The following is a 15,164-nucleotide window of genomic DNA, read 5'->3' as shown; positions in this document are numbered from 1 at the left end:
CCTATGCTGGTGCAGTGGGTCCTGGGTTCCTCCTGGTGCACAACAATGCCCGGCCTCATGTGGCGAGAGCATGCAGGCAGTTCCTGGAGGATGAAGGAATGATACCATTGAAGGGCCACCACGCTCACCTGACCTACATCCAATAGAACACCTCTGGGACATTGTGTTTCGGTCCATCTGACATCACCTGGTTGCACCTCAGACTGTCCAGGAGCTCAGTGATGCGCTGGTCCAGATCTGGGAGGAAATACCCCAGGACACCATCCGTCGTCTCATTAGGAGCATGCCCCGACGTTGTCAGGCATGCATACAAGCACGTGGGGGCCATACAAACTACTGAGTACCATTTTCAGTTGCTGCAATGAAATTTCAGCAAAATTTATCATTTTTTCACTTAGATTTCCGGGGTGTCTTTGAATTCAATCCTCTGTAGGTTGATCATTTTCATTTCCATGAAACGATGTGGCATCCTTTCGTTCATAACACATTACCCAGTCCATATTAGTATAGATATCCAGCATGATATTTTTCCCCATTGAGATCTGATGTGTTTTCAAAGTGTTCATTTAATTTTTTTGAGCAGTGTACTTTAGATTAAATGTGAGAGAGTACAAACTCAAAGTTTACACTACACAAATTGGACTAAAACATATGAAAAGTGCTCTATAAAATGTTTTAATAAACTAATACTAATAAACTATACATAATTGTAAATGCCTTGTAAATGCCTTAAAATATCAATTTAAAATTGTATTAAGTTGACAAAATGTTGTATTTTATCTACCCACCAGTAATGTTAGTTTTTAAAATTGTATAAGAAATAATTTCTGTTAAATTCATATTTATTTATGTTCATATTACATATTTTGGAGTTACACCCCCTCCAAAAACATAACCAATGACAATATCATGCAGTAATTCGGTAAAGAAACACTGCAATAAATTTACTAATCTTGAAATGTTCTTCAAAATAGGAAAAAATATATATGTTGCAACATTTTTTCAAATTGGCCTATTTATGATAACAAAACATCGTAATTTGACTGTAAGTGTTTGTGGGAAAACAAATGAAAAATACATATCCCATAAGGCATTGCAAAACCAGGAACCACGCAGCCCTCTTTCTAACCAATCGCGTTCGCTGAGCTTCACTCTGATGAGCCGTTTTGCGGGAACTTTGGAGAGGAAGAGCTGTTACAACCTGCCACTTACGCGCGGAAAGGTTAGTAGGATATTCTCGATCTGCTTCGATAAAGTGTCATGTCCATATATGTTTACTAGCGGATTATGAATACAAATTATCGGCTCTGTTGTGATACAAAGCCGGTATAAGGCAGCTAACTCTGCTAGCATAGCGAGTTGAAATTGTTGAGTCGCAGTTTCCCCCCAAATACAATATAAATAACTCAGCGTCACTTTCATTGATAATATTATGTGACATTATCCGCATGTTTATCACATTTAAATAATTGTATCATTCCTAAACAAAGTAAAGCCATGAAAAGCTTTTTAATGTCTGTTTTTCTTTTACATATAAAAGTGAAACAAACAGCATCATTGGCAGGACTGCAAATTGAAACTTTATTCCGAACACAAATGTCATCCTCACTGACCTTGTCATTAATTGTAGTGCTTATACGAATACATCTCTCATGTTGAAAGTCTGGCTATTCAATATATCAACGTTTATATGTCAATAATTATGACAGAAACACTCGCCTTCATGTCAGTCACACCCTAGTCTTGTTTTTACAGGTAACGGTAGTGTAATTATTAGTAGGCCTGTATTTCTGAAAGCACACGTGTTCAGTGTAGCTAAAGTTATGTTCATAATCATATGAAGAGACTACATCTGATGGTCAGGCCCAATTTTTATGTTGATGTCCAAATGTCCACATTAACAATTTTCGAAATTCTTTTCATTCTACCCTGTTTTATTATTATTATTATTATTATTATTATTATTATTATTTTGAAACAAAAAAGTAATATATATATATATATATATATATATATATATATATATATATATATATATTATTTTTAGGCCACTAACCAAATGTAAGCACATATTTGACACTGACAGGGTTTCCATAGTCATAGAAAATCTAGACATGTCAGTGAATTTTCAAAAGTGTGATTTGATTTCCAGGTCTGTAAAAATTAAAAAAAAAAAATCACAAAAAATTATAATAAAAATGTATTTAGACATTCTGAATTTAAGTAAAGTTTTCAGTTAAACTATTCACTCTCTATATATAATTTAATGAAAAAAAAACAAAATGTATAAAACTAGAAATAATTCAAAATAAAAGTACTAGGCCTATCCCTCGGAGGGATGGGCAATATGGACAAAAACATATCTCGTTTTTTGTTGGCTTGAGTGCCGATATACAGTATATATATTATATATATAATATGTATTTTCTACTTTTTTTCTATTTGAATAACACAATTCATTTTCTAGTTTTTTTTATTTCACATCCTGCCCAATGTTGTCCTCAAATTTAAAGGCTATGAAAATGAATATAGTGATTGTAACCATGTAGGCTGATGCAATGTGTAAGATGGCACTTGAAGTCTGTGAAATTTAGCAGAGACTTTAGCAAAAATAAAAATATACCTGTGAAAAGTAAGTTATGCACTAAGACAGACACCTAATCTCAAACACATTAAACAGCACAAGTATCTGTCAGAGCAAGCCACTTTAAAGGGATACTCCACTTTTTTTTTGAAATAGGCTCATTTTACAACTCCCCCAGAGTTAAAGAGTTGAGTTTTACCGTTTTCGAATCCATTCAGCCGATCTCCGGGTCTGGCAGTACCACTTTTAGCATAGCTTAGCATAGATCATTGAATTGGACATGACCATTAGCATCTCTCTCAAAAAAATGACCAAAGAGTTTCGATATTTTTCCTATTTAAAACTTGTAAACGGTAAAACTTTAACTCTGGGGGAGTTGTAAAATGAGCCTATTTCCAAAAAAAGTGGAGTATCCCTTTAAACTATACGTTTTAACTATATCTTACGAGTTATTTTGAAGCCCGTAATATAAAGCATGTCTCATGTTTAGGACAAATTGGATTATGCACTTTCCCCACAGCAGCTCACTCAGTGTCCTAGTAATATCAGACTACTGGATATATAAACCGTATTGCCTCATCTCATCCTATATCATTTATAAGAATATATCGATATATCATACAAACTCCATATGCCGCCTAGTCCTAAACCCTAGTGGTCCCAAATTCAGTTGTAATGATGCTTGAGTTTCTCTTGATACATTTAAGAAAAATGCCACCCAAGTCCAAGGCAGGTGGGGTGAAGAAAGCGAGAGCTCCACCCAAGAGGAAACTGGCTGAAGAATTCCCACCTGGAGAAGTCCTTACAGATAACGCAAAGAAAAAATGGAAGCTTGGATCTGCTGTTGGGCAGGGAGGTTTTGGCCTACTGTATCTCGGTAAGATTTTTTTTTTACAGTAGGAAATTCTAAAGCTTTATTTGGATTCATTTATCAGTTGTGCAAATGTAAATTTGTCATATTTCCTTTTAGCTAATGAAGACTCTTCAGGATCTGTTGGCACTGATGCACCTTATGTCATTAAAGTGGTAAGGGACAGTTTGGGTGGTCAGAATTTCAATGTAATGTTGTTTATTAATAGAAGAATTTCTGTGGCCTTAACTAGAAGAAAAAAATAGAATACAATAGAAAATAAACAATTAAATAAATTATTATTATTATTTATTATAATTATTATTAAATAAACAAAAAAAGTGCCAGAGACCATAATACAATAGAGAAGCAACCACCTAGCTTGTAGCAATCACATTTTATTGAGGAAAATGTTTACATTTTACAAGCATTCCAAATAAGATAGTTAATTTTGTGCTTTGTTAAAATGGCATGACGTGGATATGTGATAATGGAAGTACACTTTCCCTCTACAGGGTTTTTTAAAATGTATGAGGGTTCACGATTCTTCTTCTTTTCTAAATGTCATTTATTTTTGGTGCTTATTTTGACTATCTTGCAGGAGCCAAGTGACAATGGCCCTCTCTTCTCTGAACTGAAGTTCTACATGCGAGCTGCCAAACCTGATCTAAGTATGCCCTTGTGACTGCAAACACACTCTCATATGCATGATGAGCCAGGCTGAAAAAAAGTCGAAGAGCAACTCTTTTAATTAAAGAAAGTTCTGAGCTCACCATTGAGGGCCTTATGAAGACAGACAAACCACAACTCTCTGCTTTTGGTGGCTCTTATGGCTGCCCCAAGGCCACAGTATTGCGCTTTATTTAATAACAATCCAAATGTCAGTCTCCCTTGACAATTAACTGCTATATTACTAAGGGATGCTCATGTTTTATTCATTGGAATATTGTAATGTTGGTAAATATTTGTCCCACCAGCAGATTACCTTGCGGCACACTCACAGTTTGTTCCCAGGGGAATACTTTTATATTACTTTGAGCACCAACAAGTTTAAAGAATAAGTTTAGAATAATTTGCCTTTATGAATTGATCATGTGATTGCATTTAACTGTTAGTGTGATCGTCTTAGTTCAGTTTTAGGACTGATGTTTCACTGTAGTGTTTCTTCTTTTCACTGGGAAGTGGAATAGTTTATGTGTTGTGAATCATGTTTGTGACAGAATGTTTTATATTTTGATTCAGTTGGGTCTTGGATGAAGTCAAGGAAAATTGAGTATTTGGGAGTTCCAAAATATTGGGGCTCTGGTTTTCATGAGAAAGGTGGTAAGAGGTAGGAAGAAAGAAAAATCACAATTTTCAAATGTATTACATAATGAATAACATTTTTTTTAATTTTTCCCAATTTTTTTTTCTTTTTCTTATTAATAAAATGTTTAGGAAGTTACACATGTCTTTGATCATTTGAACACACAAGAATGCCACTTAAATGTAATGATTTCACATTAATCTTCATGACAGGTACAGATTTATGGTTATGGATCGATTTGGAACAGATCTACAGAAGAAATTTGAGGAAAATGCTAAGAAATTTCCAAGGAAACTGGTTCTTCAGCTGGGTCTCAGACTTGTAGGTTTCTTCTAAGTGTACCTCTATCAGAATAAGTAAACTGCTGAAAGTTTAATGGTGCATCATGTTATGTTTTGTTTGTTTCACTGACAGGTATGACATTGTACTTCATATTAACATTTTGACAAAGCAAATATTTCATGTCATTGAAATACCCTTCACATATGTCATATTCGCAACCAAAATTTCCAATAATAGGTAGGGTTACTAAAATAAAATGAGCAATGAGGGAGGCCACTCTTCTATAAAATAATATACAAATAATTATTCAACATATGTCAATAAGCACAATTCATTTTTATAACTATTAAACTTCGTTAAAAACCTTTTAAAGATGCACAGAAATCTTCAACATGACTGTTTGTGGCATTGCATGCGGTGAGAGAAAATCTTATATTCCAGTATTGTTATAAAATCTCATATTCTCACATCTTTCATCTCTAGCTTGACATTCTGGAGTACATCCATGACCATGAATATGTGCATGCAGACATCAAAGCCTCCAACCTTCTTCTGTCCTACACCAACCCCAATCAGGTTTGTTTCAAGCCTTCCACATGTTTAACAGATCTCTGTTGCCATGGCTGTACAGCTCTAACTGTAGAGACATAGACAGGGTGTGTAAACTGCATGACTGTACAGAGCTCCTACTTCTTTTAATTGGAGTACCAGTGATTTGCAATGTAAGAAACTACTTGTCTTATTTTTTTTTTCCATCTGTTAATGAGATTTGGGTGGGAAAAAAGCAAAACAATTTAAGCCTTTAATGCGGCTCATAAACTGAAGAGATTAGAGACAGTATTGAAGCTGTCTCTAGCAAATAAGGTTGGGGGGACTGGGCAGGGGCAAATATTTAATTTGAAGATTAATAATGTATCAGTGGTGTATTATTAAGATGCTATTTTTAAAGTCACAATTTAAAACTCGGCCTCTTGGGATTAGTCGTTGCTTACTTGGTGAGTCTGAGCATCTTTTTTTTAAATTACTTGGGTCTTTTCTTTGCTTCTGAATACATGTATTTCTGTGTTTTATAAATGTGTGTTAAGTACACAGACACTGAAATGCACCGGTTGTAAACTAAATAATACGAATGTCTAGTTATATTTACATTTCAATCAGATATAGGAATGATTTGAAGTGTTATTGTATGATAGGAACATAAGAATGCTTTTTAAAACTAATAGTAAAAACTGAATTCTGAACTGATGTAAATTACTCTTATGAACTGGTTCTTATAACAAATGATTCAAAAAGACTCAAACTCATGAGTTAGAGTTAAAATCAGTCTGACAATCTTTTACAGAGTAAAATCACAAGTTATCCTAAATTAACATCTGAAAGTAATGTTAACATAAATTTTAGTAAGGTGATCAATCAGTAACCACTTGAATGGATTCGAGTTTCTTTTACAAGGTAAACGTGTAGTTAAAGACACATTTGCCGCTTTTTAAAAAATAAATGTTATTTCGTAAATTTATTATGCATACACTTTATAAGTGAAAGATGGACGAGGGTGCAAAAACAGAACTCTGTCCAGAATATCCTGAAAAAGTCGATCAAATGCAGATCTTTAGATTAGACTGGAAATAAAAAGGTTTGACTCATCCTTGTATAGAGCTGCATGATTCTGGTTACATTGAGAGTATTTTTTTGTTTTGTTTCAATGTTACCACGATTTGGCAACTAAAAATAATTTACTGGAGATTCTGACAAAATGTTAATGGCTGCAGTCTATTTAAAACATTTAGTTAATCTGAATAAATTATAAAAAAAATAAAAAGTTTTTGAATGAATGATTCAATGACTGAATTATAAATACTTCACTTGTTTCATTACTGGATGAATCAGCGTTTTTTAACAAGTCTCTTGAATGAATGGTATTTCATTTCACCATTGTTACCAGGTGGCGATTGTAACAATGTAATCGATACAATCGTTTATTGAAGCGCCAAGTTACTTTCATAAGGTAATTTGCTCTGTTTTGATCACTACCGTAGACATCAGTGACTGTTTACATGTGCACCAATAATGTGATTATTTCTAATAATCAAGGTCGATCGCAGTAAGACACAAGCAGAACTCTTTACTCCAGTTTACATGCAATTTTCATTATTTTGATTATCTGCTAATAAGTATGGTTATACCACACTCAGATAGGCATACAGTATGCATGTTACTGGCCATTGTTTAAATCTACTCACATCAAATTCAAAATACATTTATATGGATGTACTGGATATTATTCGGCGCCATGATGAACATCGCAATGCCAGGTTTGCATACACTGCAAGTTGTGTTGACAGAGTTTAGTAATTTGGAGAAGAGAAAAATTCAGAATAATGCCATGGAGTTCATTCATGAAGTTGTGTGAACAACACACGGCATTCGTGTACATCTGTGCACAACACATGTCAGAGCGGTAGTAATGTGATTAAAGGGATGGTTCGGAGTAAAATCAACCTAGGGTTCTTGGCACCATAACCTTGAGCCATTTTTTTTACAACCATTTCTACAAACTTGTAGAGGAATAATGAGATAGATGACCATCCTACAAACTGTTTAACAGTTGGCAAGTGTGGGTTGAAGACATTTTGATCTCTAAACATAAACATGTCCAGATGTAAAACGCAAGGAAAAAAAGGTCTCATCAGACTATATATATTTTCAGATGCCTAGGGAGGACACTTTTGTTCTTGATAATATTTCTGTGTGTTTGTCATGCAGCTTTGTACACTGCATGACATAAAGTTATAGTTTAAGTAGTTTTTCTTAAAAGTTTGTGATGTTTGTCACTGTGGGTGAGCTGTTAATCTTTACTGTTGCAAATTGGTGTATACAGTTATTTTTAAGACACTTAACCAGGACACATCAAATAATTTTAATAGGTAATAGGTGCACCTGCAATTTGTGCACTGACTGTTTTAGTATCTTTGGAACCCTGTTAGCTGCTTCCTGTTGCTTTGAAAACTCTGCTATCAAAGTGCTAATTGTCAGACTTCTTTTATATGTGACACTGCTAATTGGCAATCAGTCTATTTGCAGCTGCATATGTGATTTATTTGTAGTAACCTTATTTCATTTACAAGTCTTTTTTTAATTCTCTGTAATTATGTTAGCAGTGATTTACATTTTTGTTGCACAGGAAGAATTTGATTCTGACTTTTTTTTTTCTCCATTTGTTTAACCCAGGTATATTTAGTGGATTATGGATTGGCCTATAGATACTCTCCTGAAGGAGTGCCAAAGGAGTACAAAGAAGACCCAAAGAGGTGTCATGACGGGACCATTGAGTTCACTAGTATTGATGCGCACAAAGGAGTTGGTAAGAAATTGGAACAATCAGGTCTATCGTCACTTTTAAGTTTAGACTAGACTAATCCCTATGGCCTGAAAACTATAAAAAATTTACCCCTGCAGGACATCATCACTTAAGTTTTTTGTAAAGCTTGTGATGAAAAAGATTATGAAGAAATAATGTTCTTAAATGTTGATGTATTGATACTTTGCATCAAATACTACAAAAGTGGGCAACCCCTTACAAATGTTTTATTAAGAGCTCTTCTCTGTGGGGGAAAATATTACATTTCAGCCCCTTCAAGAAGAGCAGACCTGGAAATCATGGGCTACTGCATGATCCAGTGGCTTTGTGGCCGTCTGCCGTGGGAGGACAAACTTCAGGACCCATTGTATGTCAAAGACTCCAAACTCAGGTGAATCTTAAACCTCACTTGTAGCATTTTGGATTGTACTTTTTTCTGAACCAAGATGTAATCTACCTTATTTTTTGCCATTGGCCAATGAATATTAACTTGACTAATTCATTTTATTCCTTAATTGTCTTAAAACAAATTTCTGGATACAAATAATAATGGGTTAGATTTAATGAATTATAATAGATACATTTTCAAGATGTTGTATGATCCATTTTTAAATATTCTTCTCCTCAGATGTAGAGACAATATTGATGAGTTCTTGAAAAGCTGTTTCACTTCAGAAAATAAACCAGGTGAGAAAAAAAAACAGCAAGTTCATAGGAGAAACTTTCTTATATTTAAAAAGATGAATGCACTTTGGTTGTAGAATATCTATTATATAGTTTGTATTACAGTAGGTTAATAGTATTGGACCTTAAATGGCACATAACACACACAGTTTCTGCCAATCTCATGTTAATCTTGAGTACCTATAGAGTAGTATTGCATCCTTCATATCTCTGAAGAGTATTCAGATTTATGAATACTCAAAAGAGAGATACGCTGTACTGTTTCTTTCCGAAAACAGTCGCTCTCCTGGAGGCGTGCCGTGGGCGGAGCTGAAGAGCCACGTACAATACATAATCGCATTATCCCTGGATAACGTTGGATTCTCGATACGTTTGTGTTGTTTATATTATATGCACTTACGCGCCGATTGCCAACAAAACACAGACATTTGACATTAATTACCGCCTGCAATTCCGATTCATGACCGGGATCTTTTAGCTCTGGGACCGCTTAATCTTTCAGTTTCAAACGATCTGCAATTCCAGCATCAAACTGGGCCTTGTTTATAAAACATTTGTCGCTGAAATGCTGGGAACAAACAAACACACTTGCACAACTCCGTTGCTGCCCTGGTAAAACTAACTGCATCCACTGTTCCCATAACACCGTGTCCCAACCAGACGCGATGCGATAAGATTCCAGCAACAAATAATTTGTCTGCCCACACTAGACGTGACGCGACTGAGATGCGTCCAAATCAATCAAAACCCACAGCCAATCAGAACAACGTGTGGGCGGAGTCTCGCGGCAAATGCACAGCACCAGAGAGTAATCTTGACGGCACTCGCAAGAAAATGGATAAGTAGGCTACATAATCAAATACACAAATATTACACCATTTAAACATTATTAAAAATACATAGGCTTCTGAGTTACTAAAACAATCTTTGTCAAAGAATATACTTGTTTGTTCACAGTTTGAACGTTCTTGTTTCCATTTGTTTCATTTCAAGATCTGAGGTGAATTATCCATTGTTGCTTTTACAGCTACAAAGCTGGGAGCACTAAATGATATTCAAAGTCACATTACACGCTCTTAACATTAAATAAAGCACATAAACAGTAGCCTACCTGAGATTATCATTACCACACTTTGTGTTTGTTGTTCCAGCCGCGGTCGCAGAAAAATATAAATCGTTTCTAAAATAGAATTGTCGCATGTCGCCGTTGCGGCTGGTTAGGACAAAAACTCTTAACATGGAAAAAATAACTTTTATCGCACGGCGTCACGTGTAGTTAGGACACGGTGTAACGCTGGGTTCTTTGGGAAGCCGAACAAGGTTATCTTTCCCTCACAACCAAAACACACTGATTTCGTGGTCTAAAAACAAAATGACAGCACTGCCGACAGCTTCCGTAACCCGAACGAAGAACGTTGATGAGCGTGCTCTTGCTCTCGCTTTGGTTGATGTGTGCACGCGCTCTTCTGGGAGAAGTGCCCATACAAGGAATTCCACACTTTATGACATCATACAGGGCCATACTCGAAAAAAACTTTCAGAAACTTGTACAAACCCTTAAGGAGTGTATTTGGCACAGAAATACTTATGTCTTATGTCCAACTCGTTTTTGGAAACTTTGGCCATGTTAAGCACTAGAATCCAAATCTTTAAGTGTAAATAAATCAGAATGCATGAAATAGCATTAGACATCCCCTTTAAGCTGTTTCTCGCAACTAAATTGCATTTAAGCATATTTATTTTTTAACTAGGTCGCGACCGCAGAAGCACCTGTGAATTCTGCAGTAGTACTTTTTGTTTGTCTGCCAAGCAGTAATTGGATAGACACACTTTCGAGCTCTGATGCGCAAACAAGAGCATGAGGGCCTCTTCTCGTGATAATTAGTGTCGACCTGCTGATTTAGCCTTAATTAGAGCTAATCTATCATATATAGTGCTAATTCTCGCAACTTCTCACACTAACTTTAAACTGGAGTGTGATCACTTTTTATACATATGCACATTTTCTGTTGACAAATATTTTAGTGAAATGTTTAGTAAATCTAACAAAAAAAGTGCACATAACCATTGTATCAGCTACCCCGCTCGACCACAAAGCAGTGACATAAATAAAAGATGAAGTTTTTAAACAAACTTGTTTTTCACCCTTCTCCGTTCTCGACCTCTACATTGCCTAGTTTTGCAGTCAGTATGTGGCAGTCTGTACTTTTGCAGAACTTTAGGGTGTTCTTTCTTTGTGTCATTTAAAAATCAAAGATGTCATTGGCTCCCTTTGCTCAGTCGCTGATGTGATGGCAGTTCTTAAGCCGTGTGACAGCCGCGCGGCAGACGGCGAGATCCCTCCTCAGGCTGTTGTCTTGTGCGTACACGGCGCATCACAACACCGAGGTGATGGGAGGCGGCACTGTTAGCACGGCCATCACGACTAATTCTGTTTGGTGTGACTATTTTAGCAGCCGACAGTAAACAACAGTTTGTGAGCGGAGAAGTATAAGGAACAAAGTGACAAATGTCTGCCCCTCTCCTCTAAACTTAGCTTGAAGGTTAAAGTGTGAGCGTCTGCTGTGAAGACACTGCCCTACAGGGACTGTTCTGTCTATGCTAAACGCACAAACATACGTGCACTTGCAACTTATTAACGTCGGACTTCTGCGTGTTCCTTTGAGACAGAGGTCCAAGTAACTTGCGCTTAATCACACACATAATTGCTCTTCGTTTGTTTATTGACCCAGAAGTGTCTTAAACATTGTGCAGCTGTATCGCTATGTCTGAATAAATAAATCCATCTGCATTAAGATTTAAATGTTGTGCTTAATGTCTTTTTCAATTTCCAGAGGAAATGGGGAAGTTCATGCAAGAGGTCAAGGCTCTCGGATACACAGACAAGCCAGATTATGCAAAATTGCGAGGTATTTTGCAGCAAGGCCTGAAGACCATCGGGGCGACAGATGACAAAAAGCTGGACTTCACCATGTCGACTAACGGCATGGGCCCGCCCTCTGTCAAGGTGAGAGCCACCTTCAGTAGAACATCAAAAAACCGACCTCTGTGGTAATCCCTCATTCCCGGCACATTGAAAATGCTCTGACAGTCCCTTTTTGAAGCCCGTCGTTTAAAAACAAGCCAATTCAACACCATATAATTTGTTTACCTTTTGAAAGCAGATTCAAATTTGAAAATGCCCACACACGATCCAAGACTAATTGCTCAGGTTAGTAGGAAACGCGGTCGAGCGCATTGATTTTCAAATACGATTAACGCGCAATGCTTTTAACAAACGTTTCTTGAGCTTATTTGGATTTTTCAGCCGACACACAAACATGCTCTTTGCTCACCTCATTTTAACTCGGTGTCATGATGTTAATATTTTTATGAATGGTTAGTTTAATATCTTAATTTTTAGTATTTATCTCTGCATTTCAAATGGAAGAATGTAATTTGATCCTATATTGCAGTCAACACCCTCAAGGTGTCAGCTGGTATGAGAGCTCACTCTGAATACCTCATCTCTGAATACTTGCAAAAAATCTTGTTAATCACTGAATCGTTTTATCTGGATTTCAAGCGATATGATCTTTAGAAGTGAATTCTGCAGCCGTCATGAGTATTTTGTGTAAAACAAATTGTCCGAGCCCGCAAAGATGCCCTTGATGGCATATACTTTGTGAAAATGATAAGACTGTGGCTTCATTCATGGGGTCCGGCACAAAGAGCTCTTGGCAACAAAGCCGTCTGCATCTCAGGTTCTCTCCAGCGACCGGGTGTTTATCCCAGTGGCCCCTCCTCTTCCTCCCACAGACAGGTCCTGAGTGCCTGTGTTTATTCCCTGCTAATGTATCACAAATTTGCTGACACGGTAACCTTGGAGTCGGCGCGGGCCGGCAATCAGCGAGCCGCACTTACAACGGGAGGGGACGGACTCTCCTCACTTCCCACAATGCAGTTTGCATATGGAAGGTGCCACCAGGGAGCTGGCCCATGCCAGCTGAGGGTTACCTGCCCACTGCCGTTATTGTATGTAATTATCGAGCCAATCTGTTCAGCTCAGCAGGGTCTGGATGGTAATCATGAGGCAGCAATTGGCAAAATGGAAGGGAAATGTGAGGGGGTGTGGGGGGGGCTAGTAAGGATGATAGTTCAAGTCCGAGAGAGGGGCGAGCATTCATTATGCAGTCTGAGTGAAGAAAAGGGAGAATTTGATTGCTGTCGTTAAGTGCATCTTCTTCATAACCCCTGGTTCGGTTAGCACGATTTCCTTGAATTGAGGACTTGAGCTTCAATGCTAGAGTTTTCATTTGAGGAGAAAAAAATCAAGGATTTGTGATTGATGAAATTGTTAAAATAGATTAACTCATAGTAAGTTTATTGTTTGGAGTTCTGAGGAAAATTCTCAATATTGAACTCAAAAGTTTAGGTTCGGTAAATTTTTGAAAGAAGTCTCTTATGCTCACCTAGGCTGCATTTATTTGATAAAAATACAGTAAAATTGGGAAATATTATTGCAATTTTAAATACATTTTCTGTTTTAATATATTTTAATGTTTAATGTATTCCTGTGATGGGACAGCTGAATTTTCAGCACTATTTCTCTAGCCTTTAGTGTCACATGATCTTTCAGAAATCATACTAATATGCTGATTTTGTACTCAAGAAACATTTATTATTAACTGACCATTGAATGGTAGTATACATGTATTTCGTTTGACATTCAAATTATTTTATTTGTTCTTTCTGGATTTACTAGATAGCTGAATCATAATCACATTTCCTCAAGCGTTCACAGTGCTGAGGAAGCATGCAATAGTTTCCATGTGTATATAGAGCAAAGGGTCCCTTCTTAATATTTGATTTGAATTTCCCCCAAGGTTGCTGTTGGCAAATGAATTGACCACTGCTCTTCCATCTTTTCCATCCCCATGTTTGTGTCTTTATTTTTGACGGGAAGACTCCCAAGCGAAAGAAAGCGGAGGAAAAAGGCCAGTCTGCTGATGAAACCGAAGGCGCCCCTGCAAAGAAGAGGCGAGCTCCACAGAAAAAGGGTAAGCCATGTTAATGGACATTAGAGTAATCTCTAGCTTTACCCTTTTGCAATCTTCATCAAATTTAGTAACAATGGGTGTGGTAAACATTTTAAAATGAACATGTCACCTGTTTAGACATGAATGGAGCTAAAAAGGCGGCGACTCCTGCAAAGCGGCCGGCGAGGAAAGAAGCTCAGGCCTCCTCTGAGCCAGCGGTGAAGAAAAGCAGAGGAAGGCCCAAGAAGAACTCTTAATCCTCTTCGAACTCTAGTTCAAGTTGTTTCCTTTTTGTATCTTTTAAATTGTCTGGTCTGTATTTGTTCTCTGTGGTTGCATTTTCTTAAACTTTAGCAGGGTGTTGGGCACACTCTCTCGCAGTGAAATGATAATAAATAAGAGGTAAAAAAAAAACGACAGTGGCTTTGAGTTGTGAGTTATTTTCATTCCTTTGTAATGCCTTGAATAATCAAGCCTATGCGGATGAGGTCCAGAGGGGATTGCTTTGCCCCCGATAAGGAAATCCCTGAAGGAGCTCAGAGTCCCGACTCTTCCCCCGCCACATTTTCCCCTTGTTGTTGTGCTATGAAAGCCGCCGTGCGGCTGGCACTCCGACATCTGTGGGAGAGGCGAGCTGGTCTTTGATACCTGCATCGAGGCAGGCGAACGTGTGGCAGACGCCACTGAGCCAGGTACGTGCGCTTGGAGAAGGGGGCTCTGCGCCTTTCTGCTTGGCTGCCATTTGATCAGGTGGAGACAAAAGACTAGCACTTGGGTCCTACTTTCCATGTCACTCTCACTTGAGTCTTTCTTAACTTCCTGTTCTCCGCTAGGAAATGGCTTCAAAGAGCTATCATTAAAAGTTAGTTGTGGCTGCACCACTTGTTATGCATTGTAACTTTATCGCTGGTTTTGATAACGCACGGCAGCATTCGCAGGCGTATTTTTAGGTCCAAATGTCATCTTGAATTGTTTGCTTTGTAATCGCAGTAAATTTGATATGACATTGAGGGGACAGGAATAATTTGATGAGGACAGGTTAGAATACATGAATAATAGATATGGCATGTATACAGGGTCGT

General features: G+C 37.3%; 1 protein-coding gene across 1 annotated transcript; it reads left to right on the top strand.

Moving 5' to 3' along the window:
• The first annotated feature begins 1,101 nt into the window (after window positions 1–1,101).
• vrk1 (VRK serine/threonine kinase 1) lies at window positions 1,102–14,499 on the top strand. The gene is made up of 13 exons (XM_084097675.1): window positions 1,102–1,222; window positions 3,292–3,461; window positions 3,555–3,610; window positions 4,036–4,105; window positions 4,677–4,764; window positions 4,953–5,061; window positions 5,506–5,598; window positions 8,251–8,383; window positions 8,651–8,771; window positions 9,009–9,067; window positions 11,899–12,071; window positions 14,010–14,103; window positions 14,221–14,499. Exons 2-13 carry the CDS (start codon window positions 3,296–3,298, stop codon window positions 14,337–14,339), a joined length of 1,281 nt encoding a protein of 426 aa, XP_083953801.1. The 5' UTR covers window positions 1,102–1,222; window positions 3,292–3,295; the 3' UTR covers window positions 14,340–14,499.
• Window positions 14,500–15,164: the final 665 nt, after the last annotated feature.

This window comes from Abramis brama, assembly GCF_963993115.1.
Source record: "Abramis brama genome assembly, chromosome: 21".
NCBI lineage: Eukaryota > Metazoa > Chordata > Actinopteri > Cypriniformes > Leuciscidae > Abramis > Abramis brama.
This window is presented reverse-complemented; position numbering and strand designations above follow the sequence as displayed.

Coding starts and splice junctions, on each gene's coding strand:
- vrk1 (XM_084097675.1), top strand. CDS start 3,296: ATGCCACCCAAGTCCAAGGCAGGTGGGGTGAAGAAAGCGAGAGCTCCA. Junction 8,772..9,008: donor GTCAAAGACTCCAAACTCAG/GTGAATCTTAAA, acceptor TCTTCTCCTCAG/ATGTAGAGACAATATTGATG. Junction 12,072..14,009: donor TGGGCCCGCCCTCTGTCAAG/GTGAGAGCCACC, acceptor TTTGACGGGAAG/ACTCCCAAGCGAAAGAAAGC.